The sequence below is a fragment of the Coptis chinensis genome, chromosome 8 (genome assembly GCF_015680905.1).
Source record: "Coptis chinensis isolate HL-2020 chromosome 8, ASM1568090v1, whole genome shotgun sequence".
NCBI lineage: Eukaryota > Viridiplantae > Streptophyta > Magnoliopsida > Ranunculales > Ranunculaceae > Coptis > Coptis chinensis.
Genome location: NC_141463.1, coordinates 36705007 through 36732353, shown reverse-complemented (window position 1 = coordinate 36732353; position 27347 = coordinate 36705007). Strand labels below are relative to the sequence as shown.

The 27347-nt window shown below is 36.1% G+C and overlaps 3 protein-coding genes across 4 annotated transcripts; 1 reads left to right on the top strand and 2 right to left on the bottom strand.

Annotated features, from left to right (window-relative positions):
- Positions 1-1889: 1889 nt before the first annotated feature.
- Positions 1890-17696, bottom strand: LOC147481349 (bacterial hemolysin-like protein). The gene is made up of 9 exons (XM_086575833.1): positions 17470-17696; positions 17278-17371; positions 17016-17095; positions 15210-15312; positions 14950-15106; positions 13565-13693; positions 12809-12895; positions 3021-3065; positions 1890-2446 (listed from the first exon to the last, which is right to left on the bottom strand). The coding sequence occupies exons 1-9, from the start codon at positions 17570-17572 to the stop codon at positions 2297-2299; spliced, it is 948 nt and encodes a 315-aa protein (XP_086431959.1). The 5' UTR covers positions 17573-17696; the 3' UTR covers positions 1890-2296.
- Positions 17697-18670: 974 nt separating this feature from the next.
- LOC147481348 (protein SKU5 SIMILAR 14-like) lies at positions 18671-21205 on the top strand. Its single transcript, XM_086575832.1, has 2 exons — positions 18671-18769; positions 19216-21205. Exon 2 carries the CDS (start codon positions 19256-19258, stop codon positions 20930-20932), a length of 1677 nt encoding a protein of 558 aa, XP_086431958.1. The 5' UTR covers positions 18671-18769; positions 19216-19255; the 3' UTR covers positions 20933-21205.
- Positions 21206-21857: 652 nt separating this feature from the next.
- BNS (bonsai) lies at positions 21858-23346 on the bottom strand. 2 transcript variants are annotated; one of them, XM_086575836.1, is made up of 4 exons: positions 23126-23346; positions 22978-23046; positions 22799-22880; positions 21858-21995 (listed from the first exon to the last, which is right to left on the bottom strand). In XM_086575836.1, exons 1-3 carry the CDS (start codon positions 23202-23204, stop codon positions 22819-22821), a joined length of 210 nt encoding a protein of 69 aa, XP_086431962.1. In that variant the 5' UTR covers positions 23205-23346; the 3' UTR covers positions 21858-21995; positions 22799-22818. The 2 variants fall into 2 exon arrangements, with proteins under 2 accessions (XP_086431962.1, XP_086431961.1); XM_086575835.1 differs by lacking the exon at positions 21858-21995 and having other exon boundaries at positions 22672-22880.
- Positions 23347-27347: the final 4001 nt, after the last annotated feature.

Sequence of the window (27347 nt, the reverse complement as noted above, 5' to 3'; positions counted from 1 at the left end):
AAATGTATTTACAACTACTATGAACATTGGTTGTTCATAGTTGTTTATGTATGTATGAATAATGTTCATTCATTGTTCATACAACAAATACGTATGAACAATAATTGTTCATAGCAAAAAGCAAAATCAAAACCTAAAGTTCAATTAAGAAAAAATTCATCGTCAAATGTATTTACAACTACTATGAACATTGGTTGTGCATAGTTATTTGTGTATGAACAATAATTATTCATACAACAAATACGTATGAACAATAATTGTTCATAGCAAAAAGCAAAAGCAAAATCTGAAGTTCAATTAAGAAAAGTACATAAAACAGCGTTTTCAAAACAAACATGATATAAAAACTATATCATTGCTATAAACAAATTATATATCAAAATCACATATCTGATCTAAAATATGAACAAACAAAACATAATATAAAAACTAACGTTTTTAGACATCATTACAATACATAATATCATTGCTATAAACAATAGATGATTTCAAAACAAAATCATATGAAGATATCAAATTACTATAAACATATAAGTTATAAATACAAAGTTTGAATAAACCTTTTTAAACGGCAAGAAGAATAAACTATGGATTGAAACCTTCAGTTGAGGAAATTACTCAATTTTCAATTGAGGCAGAAGAAGTAATCGATTGAAACCAGAGCGCATTGTTTATTTCTAATTTTGAAAACATCTTTGATTTATATATTAACACACAAAAAGGTAAAAGTGGTATTTAATAAAATTATAATGGACTGGGCCAACTCAATTTGTCTTTAAGGGTTATTAAAATAGAAAAACTGGGTCCGTGAATTGTTTTGACGAAGAAAATAGGTTTAAGTGTGATTATCACAAAACACTGTCCTCTAAAGTTGTTTTGAATTGAAATTCGGCCCAATTTCTTGTTTGAAATAACCCAAGGAACTAAAGAATACTCCAAGGGGATGCAAACAAAACATTGTATAACATGATATGAATCCTTTTGTATCTAATATAAGATTTTGTCGCCTAACCCCAGCGTAAAAATAAAGAAGTAATACACACCTCAGAAGAACAAGAAATTAATGCAAAGGTTCACGTCTTGATTTTCCCATGACAACACGTAGGGGTGCAAACGGATAGGTTTGGATATGCCTATATCCGAATCCGAATCCGAAAATTTATACCGATATCCGAATCCGACTCCGACGGATAGTAAAAAATTTATCCAAATCCGATTTCGGATATCCGAAACGGATATCGGATAATATCCGATCCGAAAATTAAAATTAATTAAAATTTTACTTGCTTTAAATAATTCATTTTACCACTATAAAAACTAAAAATATATATATTTGTTATTTATTATTATTATTTTGTTATTATAATTTTATATTATTAGTTTATGATTTTATATAATATTTTATACAATAAAAAATGAATAAATTAATTATATATAATAACTATTAATTTTTTAAATCGGATCGGATATTATCGGGTGGGCAGTATCCGCATCCGTATCCGAAACCAGTTCGGACATAAAAAAAAAAAGGGTTAACTAGTATTACCCCCCCTAGATGGGAAATTAGGGTCTCCTCCCTAAATACACAAAAAAAAAAAGTCAAAGTGGGTTGACCAAAAATTTTTTGTGTGTATTTAGGGGGGAGACCCTAATTTCCCATCTAGTGGGGGGGAAATCCTAATTGGCTCATCTAGTATGGGGGTAATACTAGTTAACCCTAAAAAAAATATCCGAATCTGAATCCGAATCCGAAATTTTCGGATAATATCTAATTTTTCAAATACAAATTCGAATCGGATTCGAATATTTGGATATCCACTTGCACCCCTAACAACACTTTATAACAGTAACCAAAGCAAAGCAAGAGATCACATTTACAAAAAAAAAAAGAAAGAAAAGAAACGGACTTGCAAAAATATTCAAAGGAATTAATGGGTTGGTTCAGTTCAGGCTTCCGATAAAACAAGATCTCACTTGACAGCTCTACTACATTCATACTATAATTAGTGACGTCTTTGAGATCTGTAAAATGGATGCCCTTCGTCAGTTGTGTTCAGTTAAAGTCTCTGCAACTCTGAGTGAAAAGAGATAGACAGATCAAGTGCCTTAACTCTTCCCATTCGGGCAATAAATAACAAGGCTGAAAGAGGTTATAGCCTATGTCGCTGATACATTTTTGTCACCTGAACCTTATCCATGCTGCTCGTACCTCATGAAGCTTTTGACGTTCAAATACTCATCATAGTGAATCGTCCTTTACAGTAACAAACGCACATAAGCATGCTAAGTCTCTGAATTATTTTTTTTTCTCGCTCTCTACTTCCATAGTTCTTTCAAAGTAAACCAGAAATTCAGTGTTACCCTCGGCACCCTTTAATGGAGATTCAATCCACCCTATGGTGCAGAACCCAAAATTTTCCACACCCTTGATGATTCTCTCAAGAACCTATATCATTGAAGGTTCTATTTCAGAAGTTAAAACTTTAACAAAAGATATACTGAAAAGAAAGTGTCTACAACTATAGGATTTAGATGAACTACCAAGGGACTTTGTCATTTCCAGTTGACATAAATATAGATATTTTGATACATTATATGTGTAAAATTCATGCAATAAGGACCAGGGGAAAAAAAAATCCCGATACAAAAGCAAATACCAGTGATAAGCATTAAAATTTTGGAACCCAATACCGGTATTTCCACAATGTTACCAACCAACTTTATCACCGTTTTTTCAGATTTTGCATTGAAATTTTATCTATTTTTGACAAGGATCAGATTTTTCATTGATCATCAATAGATGCTTTTTTGTCCTATCAGTGAATATAATGGCTGTTGGGTGTTCAATATATTGGAGAATATGGATGTTCTGGGACTTGTTAAAGGAAAAATGCAAATCCTGCTCCTTGAATAGTCATTAGTAAAATTCTGACTCTATTTTCTTGGTTAAGCAAATATGCATTATGGAAAATCAATCTCTCTATTAGTTGAATATATTGACAGAGGAAGTGAATACGTACTTCTTGATGGACAAGAGGATCTCTCACAATACCACCTCCTCCCACCTGCAAAGGCAAAATAGATTTGAATTTAGGAGAAAAGGAAAGCAAAGTACAAAATATCATAGCATGGTGAAATATAAACCCCTAAAATATGGAAGATATCTCCTATATTTCGGCACCTTTGCTGGAAATTTTACATTTTTCGAAGGAGAAAAGCTGCAGCTAATGAAGCTTCGACTAGATAAACTGTAACCACGGCATTTAAATGCCATCAACATCTATCGAAAAATATAGCAAGCTTTAATGCTTAAAAGGACTTTGCTTTTGAGAGTAATATTAACAAGATACGTCTTTCATAAGGAAACTAGGAAAGACAAGTCGGCAAAGCTGTACACAAGTATGAACATTCATACAAAGTGACTCACATTGAGCCATGAAGGCCTCTATATCGAAAACAATAAGTCTGTAAGGTGTTTCATTATAACATCAATAGATTGTATCCTCCAGGCACTCGAAGACTGTTTTAGTTCAAGCATTCAATAACTTGATAGATTGATAAGATACCTATGCTCTTTAGTTTGACCAATCAATTAGAATGGTAAAGATATCTAAGCTTTTAATCACGTGAACTCATTAACTAGTTGCTTGAAGTGGATTTATTCACTTATGACAAATATTTATTAATATTTAGTAAAGAAACCTAATTTTACTACTTTATAAAGGAAGAACAAGTAAAAACCCTCACAACTCGACCATAGTCTTCTCAATTCATAAAACATGAACCACTAATTGATTTGTGACCATATAAAGCCACCATATCAAAACCTACTAAATCCTTGTCCTAATACAATTAGCAAATCTAAGTGTAAAAGAAAATACGGAAAATGATGTAATATTGTTGAAGAGTGCTTTAACAATAAAACACACCAAGACAAAAATTAAAATAAACAGCCAAAGCAAGGGTTTATTCTTCAACTACAAGAAAACAACTCTAAAATCAAAATAATTAATAAGAGCCTAAGAACAATAAGGCTCACATGCCACTAAATAGGAAAACAACTGCTAATTCTATTTAGACCCTATGTAACATGGACACGCCATATTTCAAAAATAATCCGTGTTGGATACATATCCACATTGGACACACACGGACACATTGTATGTAATAGACCTCAAGTTTTGATATTTTGCCGTGTCAAACACTTCGTATCCGTGATATCCGTGTCAATGTAACTTAGTTTAGAACCCATAAGAAATCACCTATCATATTCTTAATTGATTTTTGACACGAAAACAACTAGTCAAACTACTGAATAAGCTACTTCGAAGACAAATAGGAAATTGCTAATAATCTAAGACTAATTTAATAAATGAAATGGGATTTTAGGTTTTGCTCCTTGTTAAAAATGTGATATTAAGATATGGCTTCCTCTAATTATTTTCAAGGTTTGGCCCTCCAAAAAACTGAACCGGTCAAGTTTTTCTTAATGACCAAATACCCCTCATGTGCATAAGGCCAAAACCTTAAACTACTAAGCTTCCCACTTAAGGCATCGGTCTAAATAAAAAAGTGCTAAATGGTTTCAGACTCAATCGAAATCAAATTATAGCACAAATTAGCATAAATTAGGGTTTTAAATGAGAGAAAAAGGTTTAAATCACTTTGGAATTGGGAACATCATCATCAGCCATCTTCAGCCCTAGAAGACATCTCGACATCCATCAACATCCATTTCTCCCAAGTCTAGTATTTCATCTTAGTTTCCGATCGTCTTATTCTTCTATTTGACCGAAAGTTGAGAAAAAACAGTTTATTCGAAGAAGAAAAATATTGGAATTTCATTTGAAATTTTAAGAGAAGATGACGGGTTGTGTTTGTATTGGACCATTTATCTTTTCCTAAATGCTTGTATTCTAAATAACGTCATAAGCACAAATTAGCTACACCAACTCTTATAGCAAAATGTTCTCCACTTACCACAAAAAATCATTGCTTTGAGTGTACTGTGTACGTAATACTACCTGTTTCAGCAAGATTTTCAAAACACACCAAGTGAGTATGTATTGATCTTTTCGGAGGGGATTGGGAGTAAAATGGGAAGGTTGTTTGAGAGATATGAGACTGGACTTTGGTGAAGTAGCCTACGTAGCTATGTACCCAATATATTGCTTGGGATCAAGTCTTTGTGTGTAGTTCTTGAGAATGACAAAGGTCACGTTTTATAATTAGGCTTGGAGATCAGTTACTTACTCGTTTTCCAGTTTATAATTAGGAAACACTTTTTAAAGCTATTAATTAAAAGTGGCCGGTCATTAAAGGAATGGCAGTTTACTAGTTTAGTAATTAAAATGAAGTAGTAGGCTGATTAAAATATTGTGGTAATAGTCGACTAATAAAAAAAGAAAAGAGTTGGTTTGGCTAAAAAATTGGAAGATAGTTACAAGGAAAGAGAAATGTGGGGCAGAATTAATTGGTCGGCTTGAATGAAAAGGGCTTTAGAAAAAGGACCAGCAAAATCTTCTTTTTTTTTAATAGATTTGTTATAAAGGGCAGGTGAATTAAATAGGAGTTTAACTCCTCACTAATATTGTTCGGCAAGGCCAGAAGGAGGAAGATGGCAAAGTAAAGTTTGGCATTACAAGGAGATCAATTTGGGTGCTACACAAAGAAGGAGAAGATGGTCTCTCAGTTACGTGCGAATTATAACTTTATAAGGATCAGTTCCTTTCTTTTGGACAAGTGAGTGGTTAAGGAAAAAAGAAAAGACTGTTAACCAACAGAATCAGCATATAAGAAAATCTAATGCTATTCCAAAAGGATCGGCAACATAGAAGATCGGCTTGTAATGAAAATAGAAAGCAGGGATCGAAACAAATCAGCCATAAAAGGGTTGACCTACAAAAGGGATCGGTAATTAAAAGTGAAGTGAGATCACTCATCATAAATTGGTCGGCCAAACCAATAACAATCAGATCAACTCAACGTAAGCTCAGTGAATAAGAATTGAGGTCGGGTGCTCAAAAAGAAAAAGGTGTGAGCGGGTACCAACAACAGATTGGCTACCGAATTAATTGGCAACCAGAAATGGAAAGGGATCCTGCCTAAAGAGAAGGGATCGATGCATATAGAACCAATTCATTTAAAATTCATGGCACTTATACATAGAAAGAAACATATTGAGTTATAGTATTGTTGGTTGTAGGAAAAAATAAAGAGGGTTAAGGTCGTACATCTTCACCAATATTATATGTCGCCTTCAACATATCTGCATCAACACCCTTAGCAATTTATGCATGTTGAAATATCTCCACCACTAGCCCATCTCCTCTCCAAATTATATACCTTCCCCTTGGAATCAAAGAAAGTTACAAACCTTAATATCATTTACGACCTATGATGCACGCAGGGGTGGACCCAGGAGAGGTCTACACCAACCTTTAGCCCGGGTCCGTTTGGGTAAAACAAAAAATTAGTATGTATCTAAATCTAAAGCCCAGCCCAATTGCCCAAAAGTTTCTCTTGAAGTCTAACAACCCATCGATAAACAAAAGAACCCGGCGATATCTCTTGAACAGAAATACAGACGATAAACAAAAGAACAACCCGGTGATATCTCTTGAAGTCTTGATTCTTCATTCCTCATTAACAACTCTAATTGCCTAATTCTAATCCACGTTCTTCACTCATTCTACTATTCGTTCTCCTCGGGTAATTTATTATATATGTTAGTTTTTATTTTTTTTTCTTTTCCTTTGTTTTTTAAAATATGAAATGTTGATGGTTAATTGGTTTTTCTTTTCCTTTGTTTTTTATTTTAATGTTTCAGACGTCTAAAATGCCAAAGGGAGTGCGAAAGATAGATTCATTCTTTAAACCAAAAGAAACCGAGACATCCAATGTTGCTAGAACTATTGAAAAAAATGATCAAGGCCGTTCAAAGCTCCAAAGAGTTGAGCCCATTGAACAACTTCGTCCCAATCCTCAAGGGATTGAACCCATTAAACAAGTTTGTCCCAACTCTCAAGGGACTGAATCTAGCAAAACCGGTGTTACTAGTTCTTTGGTACGTGATCCGGGGTTATGCCGTCAAATAAGTGAATATCCTATTAATCAACGTGACGAGATCCGACGAGCTTATGTCACATTGGGGCCAGTTCATTCTAGACTCGACGAATATCCACCCACCATTGATGGAAAACAAAACCGGTATTTTAATAGTCATTGGTTTGACGATTTTCCTTATCTAGAATATTCTGAAGAAAAAGATCGTGTTTTATGTTTTCCTTGCTTTGTTTAGTTCTAGGCGTTCTAATTTTGTTGTTAATGGATTTCGAAGTTGGAAGAGAATTCGTTGTGGAGTTAAATGTGCATTTTTGCAACATGTTGGAGGCCCTTGTTCCACTCATGTTGTAGCTGCTTGTGAGGATCTAGTGAATTCATCTCAGCATATTGGTAATCTTTTAAATGCCCAATACAAATAGAAGGTAGTGAAGAATAGGTTTATGTTAAAAACTATTTTACGGACTCTCCGATAGCTTGTATTACAAGGTTGTGCACTTAGAGGACATGATGAATCAATCAAGTCAAGTAATCGTGGAAACTTTCTTGAATTTATTGAGTTCTTAGCTGAATTAGATCCTGCTATTGATTGTGTTTTAGATAATGCTTCCGAAAAAACCACATATACTTCTCCAAATATTCAAAAAGAGCTTTTGAATATTATTAGTGATCATGTGAGGGGAAAGATTCGCGAGAAAGTTGGAGATGCTAAGTTTTGTATTCTTGTTGATGTATCACAAGATGTTTCAAATAAAGAACAAATGACTCTTGTATTAAGATTTGTCGACTATGATGGTTTTGTACGTGAACGGTTTTTAGATGTTGTCTGCGTTGATGACACTTGTTCACAAACCCTCAAGAATGAAATATGTGATATTCTTGTTCGGAACAATCTCTTTGTTGATGATATGAGGGGTCAAAGGTATGATGGTGCTAGCAACATGCGGGATGCTTGGAATGGATTGCAAGCTTTATTTCTTAGGGAGTGCTCTAGTGTGTATTACGTGCATTGTTTCGCTCATCGTTTACAATTAGCATTGGTTGCAACTGCTAAAGATATATCAGATATTTGGTTGTTTTTTTTCAAAATTGGGCACAATTGTCAATTATTTTAAGGTTTCTCCTAAGCACCAAGCTGAGTTACTAGTTGTTCAAGTCGGAGAAATTCAAAAATTAATTGATTGCGGTGAACTAGAGACAAGAAGGGGGAGAATTAGATTACGACATTGCAGAGAGCTGGGTCTACTCATTGGAGCTCCCATTTTCGATCTGTAAAGAGTTTGATAGTTTCATTTAGTGCACTTTCTCGTGTTCTTGAGAACAACACAAAAAACGGATCAACTAATTCTAACCGGGGGGAAGCTAAGGGTGCTCTTATTGCAATTAGATCGTTTGAGTTTGTTTTCATGTTACATTTGCTACGTAAGACTATGAGAATCACTGACATACTTTACAAAGCTCTGCAAGATCAATCTCAAGACATTATTAACGCTATGCATCTAGTCTCCACCACAAAAGTACTCCTTCAAAACCTAAGAGATGATGGTTGGAGCACCTTTTTTTGTGAAGTTGGCTTGTTTTGCAAGAAGAATAACATTGATATGCCTGATATGGATGCACACTATACGATGGGCACAGGTTGTTCTTGTCAACAACATAATTGCATAACGTTTAAGCATCGATATCGCGTTCATATATATAACAATGTCGTAAATTTTCAGTTAATGGAGTTGAAAAGTAGATTCACCGAGAAAACAATATAGCTTTTTACTCTTAGCTTTGCTTTGACCCCCTAAAGATGCTTTTAAATCATTTAGGATTTATGATATTTGCATTCTTGCTGAGAGATTTTACTTTCGAGATTTCAATGATCAAGAGATACTTATATTGAGAACTCAGCTGCAGCATTATGAGATTGATGTTTGTCGTAATTCGGTTTTCTATAATATGTCCACGGTGTCTAAACTGTGTAGAAGATTAGTTAAAATTGGAAAATCGAAGTCCTACCACTTGATTGATAGATTGGTTTGTCTTGTACTTACTCTTCTCATATCTACAGTAACTACAGAAAGGGCGTTCTCAGCCATGAAACTTATCAAAACACAGCTTCGAAGAAACAAGATGGAGGATGAGTTTATTGCAGATTCAATGGTCATCTATATTGAAAGAGATTTTGCTAATGACATTGATCTGGATTTGGTAATAGATGATTTTGACGCCCGCAAGACTCGTAAAATATTGTTTAAGTAGTTTTGCTTTTTAAATAGATTTGAAGTCGAACTTGACCAAATATTTTGATGAATTAGTATATATATTTGGCTACTTGTGAAAACTAGTGTTTCAGTTGTTTCTTTGGAATGTGTCTATTAATTTTTTTGTTTAAGATTTTGGCTATCGTTGTTTAGCCCGGGGAGAGTTGAAATGCTAGGTCCGCCTCTGAATGCACAGATACGGGTACGAGTACCAGGGACACTGATATGGGGTTTTTAAAATTTTAGGATACGGGTACGGCGGTTGGGTACAACTATTTTCTATTATTAATATTATTTTACACTAAAAAAAAACAAAATGTATTCTTTTTTCATATTCTAGCATCTATTGTTATAGAAAGATATTTAAAAGGGGCCTGAAAGTCGGTATTAATGGGCAAGATATGTTGTACAGGCTTTAAATCTTTGTAATGGGCTTGATTTGTGGCACATGCTTTAGTTCATTGTAATGGGCCAGATTTGTTGTACATGCTTTAGTTCTTTGTAATGGGCTTCAAATGTGGACTAAACAAGTGGCTCATATACCCATTATGTGGTCACGTGTTTCATTTAAGTAGGTTGATGTGTACAACACGTTGCTATCTTAACCTAACATGTTTGTCTTTTGGAAGTGCGCCGCAAAACAACAGTCAACAGTTTCTCTCCGCCATTATTGTGCTGAAGAAACAAAAAAGAGTGAAGTTAAAGTGGCAAATCTAGATCTCTTCTTTGCAGATCAGTAGATGGAAGCTCTGGAGAACACCATCTCTTCCTCTTCTTCTTTTCTCCATCCTATTTTTACTTTTCCTTTTTTTTTAATACATGATTTCGGTTAACTGAGCCGTATTGGTACCGTATCCCGTACCTGGTATCGTACCGGTGTCACACCGATACCATGGCAAAAGTGTCGTATTTGTGCATCATAGTTTACGACAAAACTAGAAGAAAAAATTTCGTCTTTTCCAATGATTTTGTTGTGTTCTTGTTTATGAAGGCATGGGCATGTGGCCTTAAAGTTTTAAAACCCTACGCCTCTATTTTTTTTTTCACTCCAACAGTACTTTAACTCAATATGTTTCTATGTTTCTCGTTATATATACGTACCAAGAATTTTAAACGAACTGGTTTCTATTAGTTTTCCCCCTTTCACTTTCGGCCAGATCCCTTACCCTTTTTGGTTGCAGATCAATTTGGTAGTTTGGTAGAAGACACTTCTAAATTGCACCCTTTCCACGACATTTTAATCAGCCTACCATTTTATTTTAATTACTAAACTGCCATCCTCCTTTAATAACCGTCACTTTTGATTAATAACTTTAAAAAGCATTTCCAACTTGCTTTAACCGTCTTATATTTCATTTTTTGACCCAACAAACTAATAATACAACTAAACCAAAACCAACTCACCTTTTTTGCGACATGGACCTTGCCCATGTAACAAAAAGGAAGTGATGTTTCAGTCCCACAAATGTAGCCCAATAAAATAAATGCCCAATCCAATAAATGATCTGAGTTCATAACCTAAAGGCCCATGCTTAGAGCACAATTTACAATTGCGTACTGCTACAAATAAATTACGTCCACAATCCACTATTATATTAATTTACGCAGGTGAACAACATACTTTGTTTGACATGTGCACAAAAAATTTCATAGCAGTTGTTTGACTGAATCAAACAAATTTCCATCCACATTCAAGATCATCCCAAGTTCTTTTAAATATCTTCCACAACTATAACTATCTGGCATTTCAAGATCGTGTGACAGTTCTCCAAGTTCATCCCATGATTTGAATACTGGAGAACAAGCAAATAACTAATCTCCAAGCCTATCTATAAAACGAGACATTCATCAGTATCAAGAACTATACATAGAGACTTGATCCCAAGCAATATTTTGGATAAGTAGGCAACTTCACTATTTCAAGGTTCATCTCTCTCAAACAACCTTCTCCTTTTACTTGCAACCTCCTCCAAAAAGATTAATACAAACTCACTTGGTGTGTTTTGGAAATTTTTTTTGAAACAATACCGATGGTCATTGAAGAATCACAAGTTACTTTATTGTAGCGGTTCCCCAAACAGAAAACTTACTCTTTAGTCCTTCATGTAAATTAGTATTCTAGGTTTTGGCCCTCCAGATGGGATGCATGTGAGGGTATTTTGGCTATTAAGAAAATAGTTGACCAATTTGGTTTCTTGAAAGGGACCAAACCCTAAATAACATTAAAGGAGGGCCAAACCAAAATATTGCATTATTTAAAGGAGGAAAACCTTAAAAGTTAAAACCCTAAAATAAGATGACCTAATTTAAAACCTATGCTCCTGCATCATACTCCTTAACTTGAAAGAAACTAGCCCGAGTTTGACTGCGTTGATTCCCAAGAACTTCATTAAAATTCATGTGCAATATCACCTCCCAAGAGCGAAGAAAATGTGACCTCGAATGTTGCAATAGTATTCGGTCACAAAAGGAATTAACCACCATAACAGTGTGGCACCTGTTAGAGTTCTAGGAGGACACCTCCGACACGAATATTTTAGGCAGTTTCTATTATTGTAAACCCTTATTTTCATATATATATTGAAGTGATACAAGGCCAAAACTGATAAGGGGTTGTATCCTTTTTTTCTCCAACTTCTTCTCCATTAACAACGATACAATTTTACTGCACCGTTTGGAACATGAGATCCCAACATTGCAAATATAATCTTAATTTCCTTATTTCGTGATGGAGTAAAACTAATATCCCGTGCAACAACTAGTTGGCATGGATCACACAAACCCAAAAATAGTAAGGTACATACCCCATGTGCCAAGCTTTTGATCTCAAAAGGCCAAAACAACATTACGCTTAAAACATGTTTTGGGACTGTAAATGCTGCAGACATGACTGGTGGGCATGGTGATTTTGGTAGATGAACTTTGGCAATCAGCACCAATGGGATATTGCGTCGACCCATCTACATATAACCAGATCACAGCTGATTTCATGATCTTAGACCTCTTCATTCATAGTAGATGATGGGATGGAAATTATTTCAACTTCGACCATATGAAACCAGCCATCTCCGTTGTGATGCTCACATCACAACTGTTCCAATAATCTTTGAAAGTTTGTTGTTGGCTATTGATCCTAGATTTTTTCTGCACTAACACCACTTTCTATGAAAACCCTTAGTTTTACAAATGGAGAACAGCGGAAAACCCTCAAAACTACAAGAATAATCTTCATATTTCATAAACAAAAACGACAAACTACTAAATTCTAATAGAAAACCACTTAATTGGAAACTACTAAATCTAGTCCTAATACAACTAGGAAAACTAAATAGAAACCATAATAAAGAAACTTCTAAATAAAAGTAAAAATTACTAAAACACAAAGGCACCCTTGGTACGGTCAAAGTAAATTAAGTGAAAGCTATGACATCATCCTGGCCAAATCATCACATAAATGAAGTAAAATATTTTTTCAATATGGTGATATTACTTACTTGAGCTCTGCGAGCCTCAAATTGCGGTTTAACTAGCGTAACTAGTATAGCTTCACTCTTCATAACATTCACAACAGCGGGCATCACCTGAAATCAGACAACAATGATATCTTTCTTATGCATGAAAGCAAGCTAGCATGGAAGATATGCCAATGGGTTATAGTTACTGAGGATTCTAGTAGGTTGTTTCCTAAGCAGACGAAATCAACTCAAGTGGATGAACTATGAACTCAATAAATGGACCTGCTAACTTGGTCATTGTGTAAACTAAAATAAAATACCCAAAGAGTAAGTATATTAAATTGTATCTTAACAAAGATCCATTGCTGGAAAATCACCTAATTATCATATCATTTCTTTCACAAGAAAAACTAAATATGTACATAGACAATATCAGATAGTACAATTTTGACCTAGAAGATTTTTGTGGTCATACAATTGAATCAGACCAGGCTCATAGGAAAGTAATGCAATTATTGTATAGTTAATATACAACTAAAGTAGTTCTTTCTTAAACAAAGTGCATATTAAAGATCTCAAAATAAATCGACCCAATAACTCTCAAGTTCAAAATACATATTTCTACTTTAAATACAGAATAACAAGGGTAATATTCACAACAGAACATAATGAGGAGAAAAATAATGGATTTGATCATAGAATGTATCCTTTTTTCTTGTGAAACACAGGATGTAGGCTTAAAAACATGGTAAGTTCGTAACACATTATAAGATTGCTATGTACTTATATACATACCAAGAGTATGGAGATGAATGAAAGGTCCAACGTCACCAGGTCAACTTTTTGTGGGAGACCAGAAAGATATCTTAAATTTGTTCTTTCTATAACTGAGACGCGCTCATCTTGACGAATTTTATCTGCCACCTGAAACAATAAGTCATTACCCAACTGACGAGATACAGATTGTCAACACAAACATCATTAAAAGGGAAAACATAGAACAGCCGAAGAACTAGAACTAGAGAGGACAACAAGGTTTAGTTAAACAAACCTCATTTAAACAATGACATGACCCAACCACAGATGTAACCCCCTATAGGGTATCAAAATTTTCGCAGAACAACATAAAAATCCTGGGGCCGCTCAACATATTGCCCATTGATATTGAGTTGCATGCCCAATTAGATGGTATCCGAGCCAGCTATTTCTCGGGCCCAAAATTTACGAGAAATGACTTTGTTACACCATAAGATTTACCGAGTATCTAGTAAAGAGAGATAATATTTTAAGAACGATAAGCAGTACATAGTACAAAGTGTCCTATCAATTTCTGAATCAGTGTTTTTCATGAGGAGTGCCACTACGCGCCACGGAAAATTTTGTTTTGATGTGCCCAAAACTTGCCATGGTGAATCTGCTTTGATACACACTTTTGTTAACTCCTTTTGTTATATATTTATACTGGTCGTCAACGAAGTGTCTTGACCATGTCTACCTGTAACCCAGTAGTGTCCAAAAAATACTCAAGAAGTGTTTGAGAAGTGTCCTACTAGTGTCCAGGTCGATAGAAAAGTAAGCATGTATTTTGGAGTATTTGACAAGGTGTCCGAGGAGTGTCAGTCTGTCATACAGGTATCCAGCACCCAAATGACAATGTTATTGATTTAAGAGGGTCTGGTGTGTTCAACTCCACATCAACCCCAAGCACCAAAAACGTAAAAGCTCTTCACAAGCACACGGACCTCTACCCGAAATTGCAGAAACAAGATCTAAGAGAGTCACAGATCGTTCCATTTTTAAGGGGCTGTTTGGCTACCATTAAAAAAATCCATTATATGACTAATAATCAATTATGACCTTCAAAACAAGTATTCTTGTATGAAAAATCATTATCAATCATTATCTCATTTTCAAAAGGAGATAACTAATTAAAGCAGAGCTAAAAATAAATAAATAAATAAAAATAAACTAGCTTAAAGAATGAGAAACAAAAATTGTGGAGCTTTCTCTTGACATAAATTACCTTAACTTGATACTTTTTAGTTTTTGGCAGTTTCTTTTTCCAATGTTAATTTTATAAACATAATCAATTCTACTTAGAATGGCTGCCAAACGGCCCCTAAATCAACCAAATAATATTTTTGAATGGAACATTTAGAGATATAACACGTAACAAATACCTGCCCGTATCCTACGTCAACTCCGTAAACGAATGATGCGCCATGCTGAAGCAAACAATCAGTAAAACCTCCAGTTGACAATCCAGCGTCCATAGCTAATTTACCGGACACATCAATGTTTAGTTGTTCAAGAGCAGCCTCTAACTTGTATCCTGCTCTGGATGAGCATATATGGTATCAATGAAAAGTGCAATAATTGCATGATGACAGTAGGAAGCGAAATTTCTTAACATGGTAGGTAGTCTCTGAAGTGTCATCACCTACATACGTATTTTGGAACTTCAGCCTTTATCTCCACAACGGCTTTATCAGAGATTGGCGTTCCAGCTTTGTTTACGACTTTTCCATCCACAAGCACCTTCCCTGTAATGACGTTTAAATGAGATGAATAATAGACTAGTAGAGTAACTTCTAAACTTATCTGGGTGAAATGAGAATGTTTTACATAGAAGTCTGAAACAATGTCAAACAAAAAATATCAACAAACCGGATAAAATGAACAAATTGGTTGTGACAGACATACACATAATCTTTCCGGACACGGGAATTGTTCGGACGCTGCAGATAGAGATTTCAAATTGGTTGCATTCTCGTAGACAACAACTATTGTGCCAGTCAAATATGGGATACCTTAACATGATTAACTGAAGCTATTCAAGGTACAATAACGATAAATAAAGGTTAATACAGATAATGTACCCATGGTGCATGCATGAGTAATTGTGTAGGATGCAACTCATGCTTCAATGTTATCGACCAGCATCATTTCAAGATTTACACCCCTATCTGGCAGAGCCTATGAAACAATGCAAAGGAAAGATACGATTAGAACTCCAACTTCAATGAGCATTTGGGGCATGCCCTCCCATCCTTGGGTCTGGACCGCAATCTTATGCTAAATTATGTCTTTGGTGGGACTGCGGGGTCCATGTCATCTTCCTGGCTCATCCTAAGCTACTGTTGCAATTATCTTGACTTTGTGAAACACTTCTCTTGATTCCAATTGCAGTGGCGAAAGGAATCTAAATTCTCGGGAAGACATGTTGAATAGAAAACATTGTACCTCGTCCAGAGAGGAGGGAAACGAAGGTGGTCTGATAAGAGAATGAGGTGATTGCGGTTGGTGCTCAAGTGAGACTTAGGGATAAGAGAGAACTAGAGGAAGAGGATATGAAGAATGGCGATCAAGCATGGTTTGAGCTGAGCACCCCAACCTGAACCAAGTGTTCGCTCCCCTCAAGGATAAAGAATAGGTGTAAAGTAAGCACCGATAAACTCCTTCCCGGAAACATCTCTTTGTAGCTCTTCTTGTTGATTTCATTTTATAGCAGCACCGACCACCCACCACATCCACCAGCGGAACAACTGCCGCCTACATCCCTAATCCTCTCTCCACCTGAACCACCCAGCACTGTACCAATCTCTACTGAAGACACCAGCCACCAGCACCGTCATTCCCCTTCACCAGCGAAAAATTCCAATGCCAAACTTAGACACTTATAAAGATTTTTGTGAATTCATCCTTGTGCATGAATATATTGATTATTAACCATGGGTTTCTTTCCCTTTAGTTTTTTTTTTGATTGGCAAGCCTGTTTTAAATGAGATCAATAACTCTTTGATGCTGGCAGGGTTTGAGCCCCAGACCTTTGGTATCATCACCCAAAGGTTTTACCGACTTTTCTAGTCGGCTCGATGTAGTGAACGGTGTTTAGAGATATTCATCTGACTAGTGAGTGCTTTTGCAGCTTACTGTTTCGTGTCTCGCTTTGCACTTTAAGCCACCTTAATCCTACTTTTAATTGCTTTTGTGGCAGAATAACTAATAATTAAAAAAGGAAAGCATTAAACTGCACAAATAGAAGGCATCTATCTAGTTTAGCAATATTTCAATGTTTTGAAAGAGAAACTGGTCAAAAGGGGACACAAAAAAGTTGGGTGTTTGAGCATTGAGCATAGAGGAGATCAAATATACAGACTCTTGAAAAAGGGCAAACTGCAAAATATTAAGAAAGTGCCATTAGAAAGAACACATGTTAAAGACAGTTGGGAAGAAAGCAACTCACCCTGTAATATCCATGATTGTATATAGGTCCTACTGTACTGCTGAAATCGTTCAAGACAAATTTCATCTAATCTTTTTCTCCTGAAAATGTCAGTAGTGGAGCACAAATTAATGAAAAGTGTCACTGAAACGTTTTACTAGATATAGTTAGTCCAGACATAAGAAATGACACAATAACCTCATTCCTTTATTGCTATTAGCACGAACTGAAATTGGTACAAAGAATGTAGGCCTATAAAACTAATAAGAATTGGAATGCTTACTTCTTCTTCTTCTGTGGTTGTTGAATGTTTCCATACTTAGAAGTAGCATAGATTCTAAACTGAGAATGGATATGGATATTAGACGACCATGTCTCTGTTTCAAACCATTAAAAAATTCAAAAATATATCAAAGGTAATAACTTACGAGTAATTAATATGATAAAAAAAAAAAAAAAAAAGATTAAAACATACCACCAGTTGTTGTTGTTGGTGTAATAAGTGCTTTCGACTTGGAAAGCAAAACCAAGCTTGGACAAGTACGTGAGAATGGAAGCTTTAGAAGCAAAAGAGCCATTTCTTTCTTTCTTTTTGGCTCAAACTAATATCTTCATCTCGAAATGAGCAAGTCTTTTCGTGCGAAAGCCGTAAAAGAGAATACAGAGACTCTCCTCAGAGTTTGCTAGCCCTGCAGAGATGATGGAACACAGACCCACCCTTGCTGGGCTGGGCTTATTTGTTGGACCACAAGCCCGCCCCAGAACCCGACCAATGGATTATTACTTGATGAACAAGTCTTTGTTGATCAGAGTTCCAGACTGTTGGTACGTTGATTATTTTGGCCTAAGCGTATCTGTTGAATTCAGGAGCTTATTGGCTTACGTTATTGGCCTTGAAGTCCTGGGATCTTTGGTGGCTTTGTTGAGCAATGACATGAAAAATATTTCTAGTCTTGTGCCTCACACAGGCTCGGGAGTAACCTCAAGTCAAAGTCTAAGTTGTTTTCTATGACGGTAATGCGAGGAGCTCAAACAGGAAGAAATTATGAGTATACGACGATGGTGTTGCAGTTTATCCTGTTATTGAGTTATCTTGTTTTTTTTTTCTTAGATCATCATTTTGGACATTAAAATTCAGTGGAAGTATCCAGCTCAAGCAATGTTAAATAAGAAAATTGTACTTTTCTTCTTCTTGATATTGGTTCAATGTTTTTCTTTTAAAATTATTTCTATAGCCATCTTCAAACTGTGCTTAGCATATAGTAGATTAACGAACTGAAAAGTGAATAAGCATAAAATAGACATCACCAAATACTTCTCCTTTCAGTGCTTTATTTGGTGATCTTTGCTTTCTTGTAACTATTTTCTTAATCATGCATGTTTTACAGGTTTCCCCTAACTCGTGGTTTAAATTTGTTGGTTAGTGTGTCAGGCTAAAACGGCTTATTTTTTTCTCTCTACAAGACCGAGTCCCATGGAAGTCGGAACATGAGTCAAAATGCATGGTTGGGTTTGCAAGTCTAGCTAATTAGAGAAACAGTTCAAAAATAAAGCTTGTAAGAAAGTAATGCAATGGCCAAGAGTTAAACATGAAACGAGTTATTCGGAAATAGCTTATTTTGTACTTCTCATTCTCAAACCCATGCGTATAAAAGGGTCACCAATACGAGGCAAGACAAAAGCGAGGGACAAAGCTGCTCTAAATATAACCTCCATTTTTCCTTTTTTTTTTCCTTTAGTACGGTATAATTTAGGTGATGCTATCATTGATCGTGGTAAGTGAGCCTCTTCGACACCTCTTCAATTCCAACCATACTTGCATTTTCATTTTTATCAATAAGTATTATCATTTCTTCCAGTATGGCATATAAACTGAAGTCCGTCAATTACAATGCTTTGAACTCGTACATATGCTGCATTAAATCGACCTCGTACATATTTCTAATACGAGTTCTATAAAATGTGTCACTGTGAATTGAGAAAATTCACACCTATATTATGAACAACCAAGAACCATAATGCGTCAATGCATAGTGCATTGCATTCCATTCATTGAGCATCATGCATGGCAAGCCAATAGAACTCCAGCGTCATCTCTTTTCTTGTCTTGTTTTCACAGAAGATGATTTTTTCAGAGTTACTGTTGATACTGTATTAAATCTTCTTTCAACAATGTTTCTGAATAATTTCTTCTTGCATGTCTGTTGATCCCAACCGATAGGTGTGACAGCATAAGTACGCCGGCCTACACAAAAAAGAAGATGGCCAGTCGGACGAGACTGTTTATCTTGTTGTCCTGCCTCTCTGCCATTGTTTTGGTTCAAGCAGAAGATCCTTACCTTTTCTTCACATGGAACGTGTCCTACGGTACCATCTCTCCTTTGGGCGTTCCTCAACAAGTCATTCTCATCAACAATGAGTTTCCTGGCCCCAACATCAATTCCACAACCAACAACAACATTATTGTCAATGTTTTTAATAATCTCGATGAGCCATTCCTCTTGTCATGGAATGGTGTTCAACATAGGAAGAACTCTTGGCAAGATGGAATGCTAGGAACGAATTGCCCCATTCCTCCTGGTAAGAATTTTACATACAGATTCCAGGTCAAGGATCAGATTGGTAGCTACTTCTACTTCCCAAGCACAGGTATACACAAGGCTGTTGGAGGTTTCGGAGGTCTTCGAGTCAATAGCCGCCTTCTCATTCCTGTTCCATTTGCTGATCCTGAGGATGACTACACTGTCCTTATTGGAGATTGGTACACCAGGAGCCATAGCGCCCTTAAGAAGCAGTTGGACAGTGGACGCTCCATTGGAAAGCCAAATGCCATCCTCATGAACGGAAAGACTGGTAAAACCGGTGGTAAGGATGATAAGCCCCTCTTTACCATGAAGCCAGGGAAGACATACAGATATAGGATTTGTAATGTTGGGATGAAGACCTCCCTCAACTTTAGAATCCAGGGGCACACCATGAAGCTGGTGGAGATGGATGGATCCCACACTGTTCAAAATTTATACCAATCCCTTGATGTGCATTTGGGGCAATGCTTCTCAGTACTTGTGACAGCTGACCAGACTCCCAGAGATTACTACATGGTGGCCTCCACTCGCTTCACCAAATACATGCTCACAGCCACTGGCATCATTCGCTATGTAGATGCCAACGGAGGCAAGGTAGGTCCTCCTTCCTCAGCAATCCCTCCAGCACCCGTTGGGTGGGCTTGGTCTCTCAACCAGTTCCGTTCATATCGCTGGAATCTCACTGCTAGTGCGGCCCGCCCCAATCCACAGGGCTCGTACCACTATGGTGCTATCAACATTACTCGCACCATTAAGCTAGTAAGCACTTCAGGTATCGTGAATGGGAAGCTTCGTTATGCCATCAATGGTGCTTCCCACGAAAACTCTGAAACACCACTCAAGCATGCCGAATACTTTGGAGTACCCGGAAAGGTATTCAAATATAACACCATCGTGGATGATCCATCACCAACAACAAGCAACAACAAAATCACAGTCGGACCCAATGTCCTAAATGCCACATTCCGTGACTTTGTAGAAATCATCCTTGAGAACCATGAGAAGGGGATTCAGTCATGGCATTTGGATGGATACTCTTTCTTTCCAGTCGCCATTGAACCGGGTAGGTGGAGCCCAGAGAAAAGGAAGAACTATAATCTTCTTGACGGAGTGAGTAGACACACAATTGAAGTGTACCCCAATTCATGGGCAGCTATACTTTTGACATTCGACAATGCTGGGATGTGGAACTTGAGGTCAAACCAGTGGGAAAGGTACTACTTGGGACAACAACTATACATCAGTGTCCTCTCTCCTAATCATTCTCTCAGAGACGAATACAACATTCCTGATAACTTGGATCTCTGTGGCATTGTCAAGGACTTGCCTAAGCCTGCTCCTTACAGCATTTAACTTACTATTATATCTATCCATCCATCTATGATCAATCTACTATTACATGTGTAATCTTTACCCCATATATACTCTATAGAGATTGACAAACACTGCCAAAAGCAAAGGACAGATATAGAAGGGGGGAAAAGTAAATTTTTGTGCATGTGAGCATATCCAAACCAATGAGAAATGTATAGGTACATGAAAACCACCTAACAAGAAGTACGATTGTACCATTCCTTCATCACCTTTGTGCCAAAATATGAGTAAATTGTCATGTTCCAGTTTTAATTACTTTTTTCTAATTCCCATGCTGTTATCCACACTTGACTCTTATTTATCTATTACAACAACAATATATTGGTGACTCTTAAAACTGATTTTATCGTGCCAATCAATATAAAGAAATATAAGTCTTAGAAAAGAATGGAAAGTAAGGTCAAAATAAAAAGGGTTTTGTACACAGGACATACAAAAGGTCAATCGGTGAACCTACAAGCTGAATTAAGCTCTTACTTTGAATCTCAAAACTGCTTTTATCGCACCAATCAATTTAAAGAAACAGAAGTCTTAGAAAAGAATGGAAAGTCGGCTTATAATACGTAGGGTTTTATACAGAGTTCACAGACAACAAGGTCCATAGGTGAACCTACAAACTGAATTAAATTTTGACTATTATTTCCCTACCAAGGAGATCATCCTCAAAAATATTCAGCTTGTTTAGACATTTCTAACCTTTTCAACAGACACTTGTTGGATATCTCATCCTTCTTGTAATTGTTTTTCCATTATCAATATATATCCTAATTTTACCAATAAAAAAAAAAAAAAAAAAAAAAAAAAAAAAAAATTGTCCAACCAAGCTGGTTTTTTGTGAACATGTTTTGCGGTTGGAGATCATACCAACATCAAATAAGCGATTACTCCATTTTGTAGGTTTGCCAATAGACCTTGTGTACAAAATCCTGTGTAAAGATTGCATCTTCCACACAACAAGTAACCAGCGACATATTTACATGTGCAAAAGGGATGTGTACCTACAGCTACAACAACACGACTTGCCACTTGAACCCTGATACATCTGCAGTTCAAAAAAAGAGAACTCACTTAAGTAAGCAGCATGAGCTTACACGAGACTGACTTTATGAGTATATAACACACTCAAAACTTATTAAGGACGTCCATGAGGTGCTATATCTTCTAAGCTTATAGGTCGAGGGCAACAATGCCTTCCACCTTTAAAGAATTTTCATCTACATCCCGTTGAAAAGAAATCAATAAGCCTTTGCCCACAAGAGAAATAAGCAGTAACTTATAAACAATGCATCCAACACGTTTTTGCAACTCAGACCTAGGATACCAAGCCAACCAGTTTTGGAAATTAAGGCAAATTTTGATTGGGTCTTGCTGGATACCAGTATGATGAATTTACAAATTTTAGCTTAACCGGCGTAGTAGGCGATCCTCTCCCCACCCAAAATTTGTTTTGTGAGTGTTCAGATTGGAGGAAATAAAAATGAGGAACAAGTGTACTGACATGAGATATGTCAACATTGGCGAGTAGAAAACTTTGGTGTGATTAGCTTGCCAGCTTGATAACTGAATTTGCATTTTCAAACTGTCGTACTAGACACCCTACGACTTCCTTTATTTGTATCTGGCAAGCACCAAGGTGTTTAGTACAAATGTGGAGAGAGAGGGTGGGGTATGGTATTTCCACCTAGCAAACTTACAGGATGCCAAACAAGAAACATTCATAAACTAGAACGCTCATAGAAATTGACTATAAAGATTATTACTTCCATCGCCAACACTGACAATGATCAAAGTCTCGTAAGTAATTGTGCCTAGAACAACTGTACTACATATGCCAATTTATATTACCAGAAAGGTTTCTGAAGAGGCTACTGAGAAACCAAAGCAAGATCACGCCATGTATCTTCAGTAACTGGTCGAGTGTCTTGATCTGATTTATAAAGCAAAGGAAAAGTAAGTGTTAATTGACCCGCTTCATAAGAATGCAAAGTCGGAAGACAAAACAAGTGACATGTTACTCTACATACTTGTTGTTGTTGTTGTTGTATCTTCAGTGTCATCAGTCCGAGCAACCATAACAGATGGCAATATAAGATCTGTAATAATACGAAAACAAGACAAATAAAATGGAAACCCAACAATAGAGAAAGTGAACAAGGGCAAAATGGGACATACCATCATTTGGAAGGGTGTCTCTCATCCATTCTTCATCCACAATATCTATCAGAATTCCCATGCTTATTTCTTCCGCCATTTTTCGTCCAAATTAAACACGAGTACCTTTTATTTCATTTTTATACGGTCTGAAATATCGACACATATCGGAAACTATCGATATTCCGTTAGCGGATCGAAGCCCAAATGTGCTTGAGTTTATTTTTAATTCCTTCTCTGGTAAGTTGATGGCAACTTGCAAGACACACGAGGTTATGACTTATGAAACAGAAGTCATATAAGTTATTTTTGTCCAAGGCATCTTGACGAAGCCACGGGCAAACATAATAGAAGTTTAAATTATATGTCTTGAGATTTGTGTTGTAGCCAATAGCCATCTTATATTCTTATGTATGGGGGACCATGGAACAATTATATGCACCAATTAGCACAATTCTCTTTCTTTCATCTTGACTGCCTAAAGTTTGGGATTTTTTTTATTTTTTTTGACACAAATTGTTTAGTTTTCTTCCTTTAAGCTCTTCGACTTCACATTCAAGTTTTGGATTAGAAGTATTATTTTATAGAGTAATTGATTGTTTTGGGCATGTAGAGTTGAGTGTTCACTGAAATTGTTGGTTGTTGTTTGAATGTGTTGCATATTTAGTGTTTTCTTCCTTTGATTGTTTGTTAAGTGTATTGTCTTTGCTTGCTTCGTTGAAATGGCCGGTGAAAGAGCCAATTTACTTTAGTCCATTGGTGTAAGATTAGATGGGAAGAACTACTCTTGTTGGAGTTATGTAATGAAAACAAATTTGAAGGGAATTGAAGAAAGATGTGGGGGTTATGATAGTGGTACATCGGTTAAGCCGTCTGTCGACCCTGCTGATGCAAAATATGTTGAACTACTAGACACTTGGAATGCTAACAACTCGAAGATTATCACTTGGATCAATAACTCTGTTGAACAATCGACCGGCATTCAATTAGCTAAGTGTGACACGTCAAAGTAAGTTTGGGATCACTTGGCAAAGTTGTTCACACAGTCTAACTTTGCTAAGGAATATAAGTTGGAGGGTGACATACGTCTTTGCAGGTAGGCTAACCAAAGTATTAAGGCTTTCTACTCAACCATAACTCATCTTTGGGATGAGTTTACCCTTACTGAGTGCAGTGAGCTTAGTGTTTTCACACCTTACATTGCACATCAAGAAAGAAAACGCCTAGTTTAGTTTTTGTTCGTTTTGTGTGATGAATTTGTGGGGCTTCGTGGTTTCGTTCTCCATCATGACCCGCTTCTATTTGTTGATTTTGTACTTAATGATTTTTTGGGCGAGGAGGTGCGACTCAAGACACAAGTTTGCAGGAGTCATCTCCCAATTCCTTCTCCATCTGTATGGATGTTAATAGACCATCTTATGGTTCACAAAGTAAGAGACGTGTGAAAAGTAGTTATACAATTCAAATGTTCCACAATTTTTACTCTACTTAAACTCCAATCCAGCTAACTATATGTACGTCTATATGCACTAATTATTGTTTTTCAAAATTTTGATAATGTCGTCCAACGGATTCATTTGAAATCAACTTTAGAATTAATTAAGTGAGTCAGCTAGAGTTTAGTATTTGACTCGCCCATGCCAAACATTAATCATTTTCTTCTCCAACACCTTTCTCTCTCTTCTATATACTCATATCTCTTTTAGAATGTAGATTTGCAAATTACAAGGGAAAATAAGAATTAGAAGCAACACGTCCATGTCAAATACCCTTAACAAATATACAAAACCTTTTAAAGCATGGTCTCTAATATCTATTTTCTTTCCTTTATTTATGTATTTTTATGCTACTCATCCCAACAAAAAATAGGTTTTTCATTTTGTTTATGAAGTAATTTTTAAATGACTTTTTGAATAATTCGGGAATTCATGTTTTATACGTTTATGAATTATTCCTAATTATTGAAAAGTGCGGAACTATTAAACGTTTAAGCCTTCAAAAATTCGATTCATGAATTATTCGGAGAATTGTTAACAAGGCTCCCACCTTTCTCTGAACGCTTGGGTGAAAAACTTTACACAATAATGACAGAGACCATTGTTAGCAATATGAAGTCAGTTTTGATTTCGTAAAGAAGACGCCCTAGAGAGAAGAAGACACAAAACTTTCAATTCATTTTTCTCTATCAATTGTGGGACTGTTACGCAATCTTTCAATCTATCTTTCTCAATCACTAATATCCCTCTCTTTCAATTTATTTTTTCTTTGGATTGAAAAATACTAATATGCAAGGTTGTAAATAATCATGGATGGATTAGAATAGTTAGCAAACATTAATGATTATGATTCTAAAGTTCCAATGTGCTTATTGGTAAACTTTTTGCCAACTACGTAAAAACAAGAAAAAGAGGATGACAAAGATACTTAAAAACATCTTTGCATTTAGACAAACACGTCCCCCCTGGCATATCATACAAGATCAATTTTAAAATGCTTACAAATGAATATACATAGTCACTAAACTGAGAGAGAGACATGTCCACTTCTCCGAAATTCTTTGGTTCAATGGGTTTAAATTGGCGAGATGTATTTTGAAGATGCAAATCGATTTGATGCAAGAATCAATGAAGAGTTCACCCTCATCAAGGAAAAGAAGCCAATGTGGTCTCGTTTTTGCACGGCCTGGAGAGATAAAAGATTTGCCATACTTTTGTTTGATTTGTGTTTACCCCCGAGGATTACTTTAGGTAATTGAGTAAATATGGATGATTTCTTAACGGGGCTGGAATAGAATGGGGAGACTTTTGTGATGATTCAAAATTTAGAGAATAAGCACAAGTGCATGTCTAAAAATGAGGGTTTTAGACATTGGGTTATAGGCCGGGCCTAGCTCGTATATATCCCAAAAATAGTCATAACCTAACAAATTAACCCAAAAAAAAAAAATAGTCATAACATAACTAAAAAGCTCGTATATATCCCTCGCTCTGCCCTCAATTGAACATTGGGTTATAGGCCGGGCCTAGCTCGACTTCTACACTTTAATGAGCTTACTTTTCTTTCATTTCCTTATCCCTTATCGTCTCTCGGTCCCTCCAAAATGCCCTCTAAAACTGTTGCTAGGTATATTCTAATTTTTGCTGGATGGCAACAAAATAAGTTTGTATTTGCAACTTTCTTGGAGAAGATTTTGGTAGAGGAGTCTAACCTCATTTCTGAGTTTTGAAATTTCACTAAATTTTCAAGGTTACAAAGATGTCATCGCCCATTTCAACATATCCCATTGCCCTCGCAGTGCAAATCAAATTCCCTATGTTTCTAGAAAAAAAAATGTCATGACACCTAGTTCCAATAAATATGTGTTTAGGAGAATTGGATTTGCTATCAGAAAGGCTTGTAACAGTTTGTAGCATGCTTGACTTCTAAATTCTTTGTATGATTTATTTTGGACATCTAATGAAATATATTCTTTAAAAGTAGAAAACAAGCAAATCTTAATTAAGTCACCCAGATTTCGTAGCAGCAATTAACACAATTTATTTTGTTTTTTGTTTTTTTTTTCAATTAACCAACAAATAGAACTAGGTTCTCTGGGCTTTCACGACTTCACGTCTTACTTGAGCAACAGCTATGGAGGTGTGATGTGTCTATAAATTAATGCTCACAGAGACACAGAAACCATCAATCAGAAATTGGAATTGGAATTTGAATAAGGATGAAAAAATTACCCTAAGGGAGATGGAGAATAACATTAAAAAGAGATGATAAGTAAAATGTTTAATGTTGGTATCATATAGGTTATAATAATTTAACTAGTTTCGACTAAGAACCATCTAGTTTCGGCTAAGAACCAACCAGTAAAGACAGGCGAGTCGAGTATAGTCTGAATCTTTTTCGTCACATACATTGCTCATTTTATAACACAATCGACCAAGAGTAGTGAGCTACCAAGAAGAGAATGTGGTCCTGCTACTGACCAAGCGGTGAAACTTTCTTCTGCCGAAGCACCTGTACCTGACCTTGACGGAAACCTTCCTTGGCGATCTGAGCCTGAACCAGATGATGAAACGCTTCGTGACACCAATGAAGGATGTCTTGATCCTGTCAGCTAAACTAGTTTTCCTACAGAACTGGTAGCTGCTAAGGAAAACCCGCCTCTTCTCAATGTAACAGTCATCCCATAGCATCACCTGTTGCAACCGTCCAGATTGACTATAACCATTACTATAACCAAAATTCATAC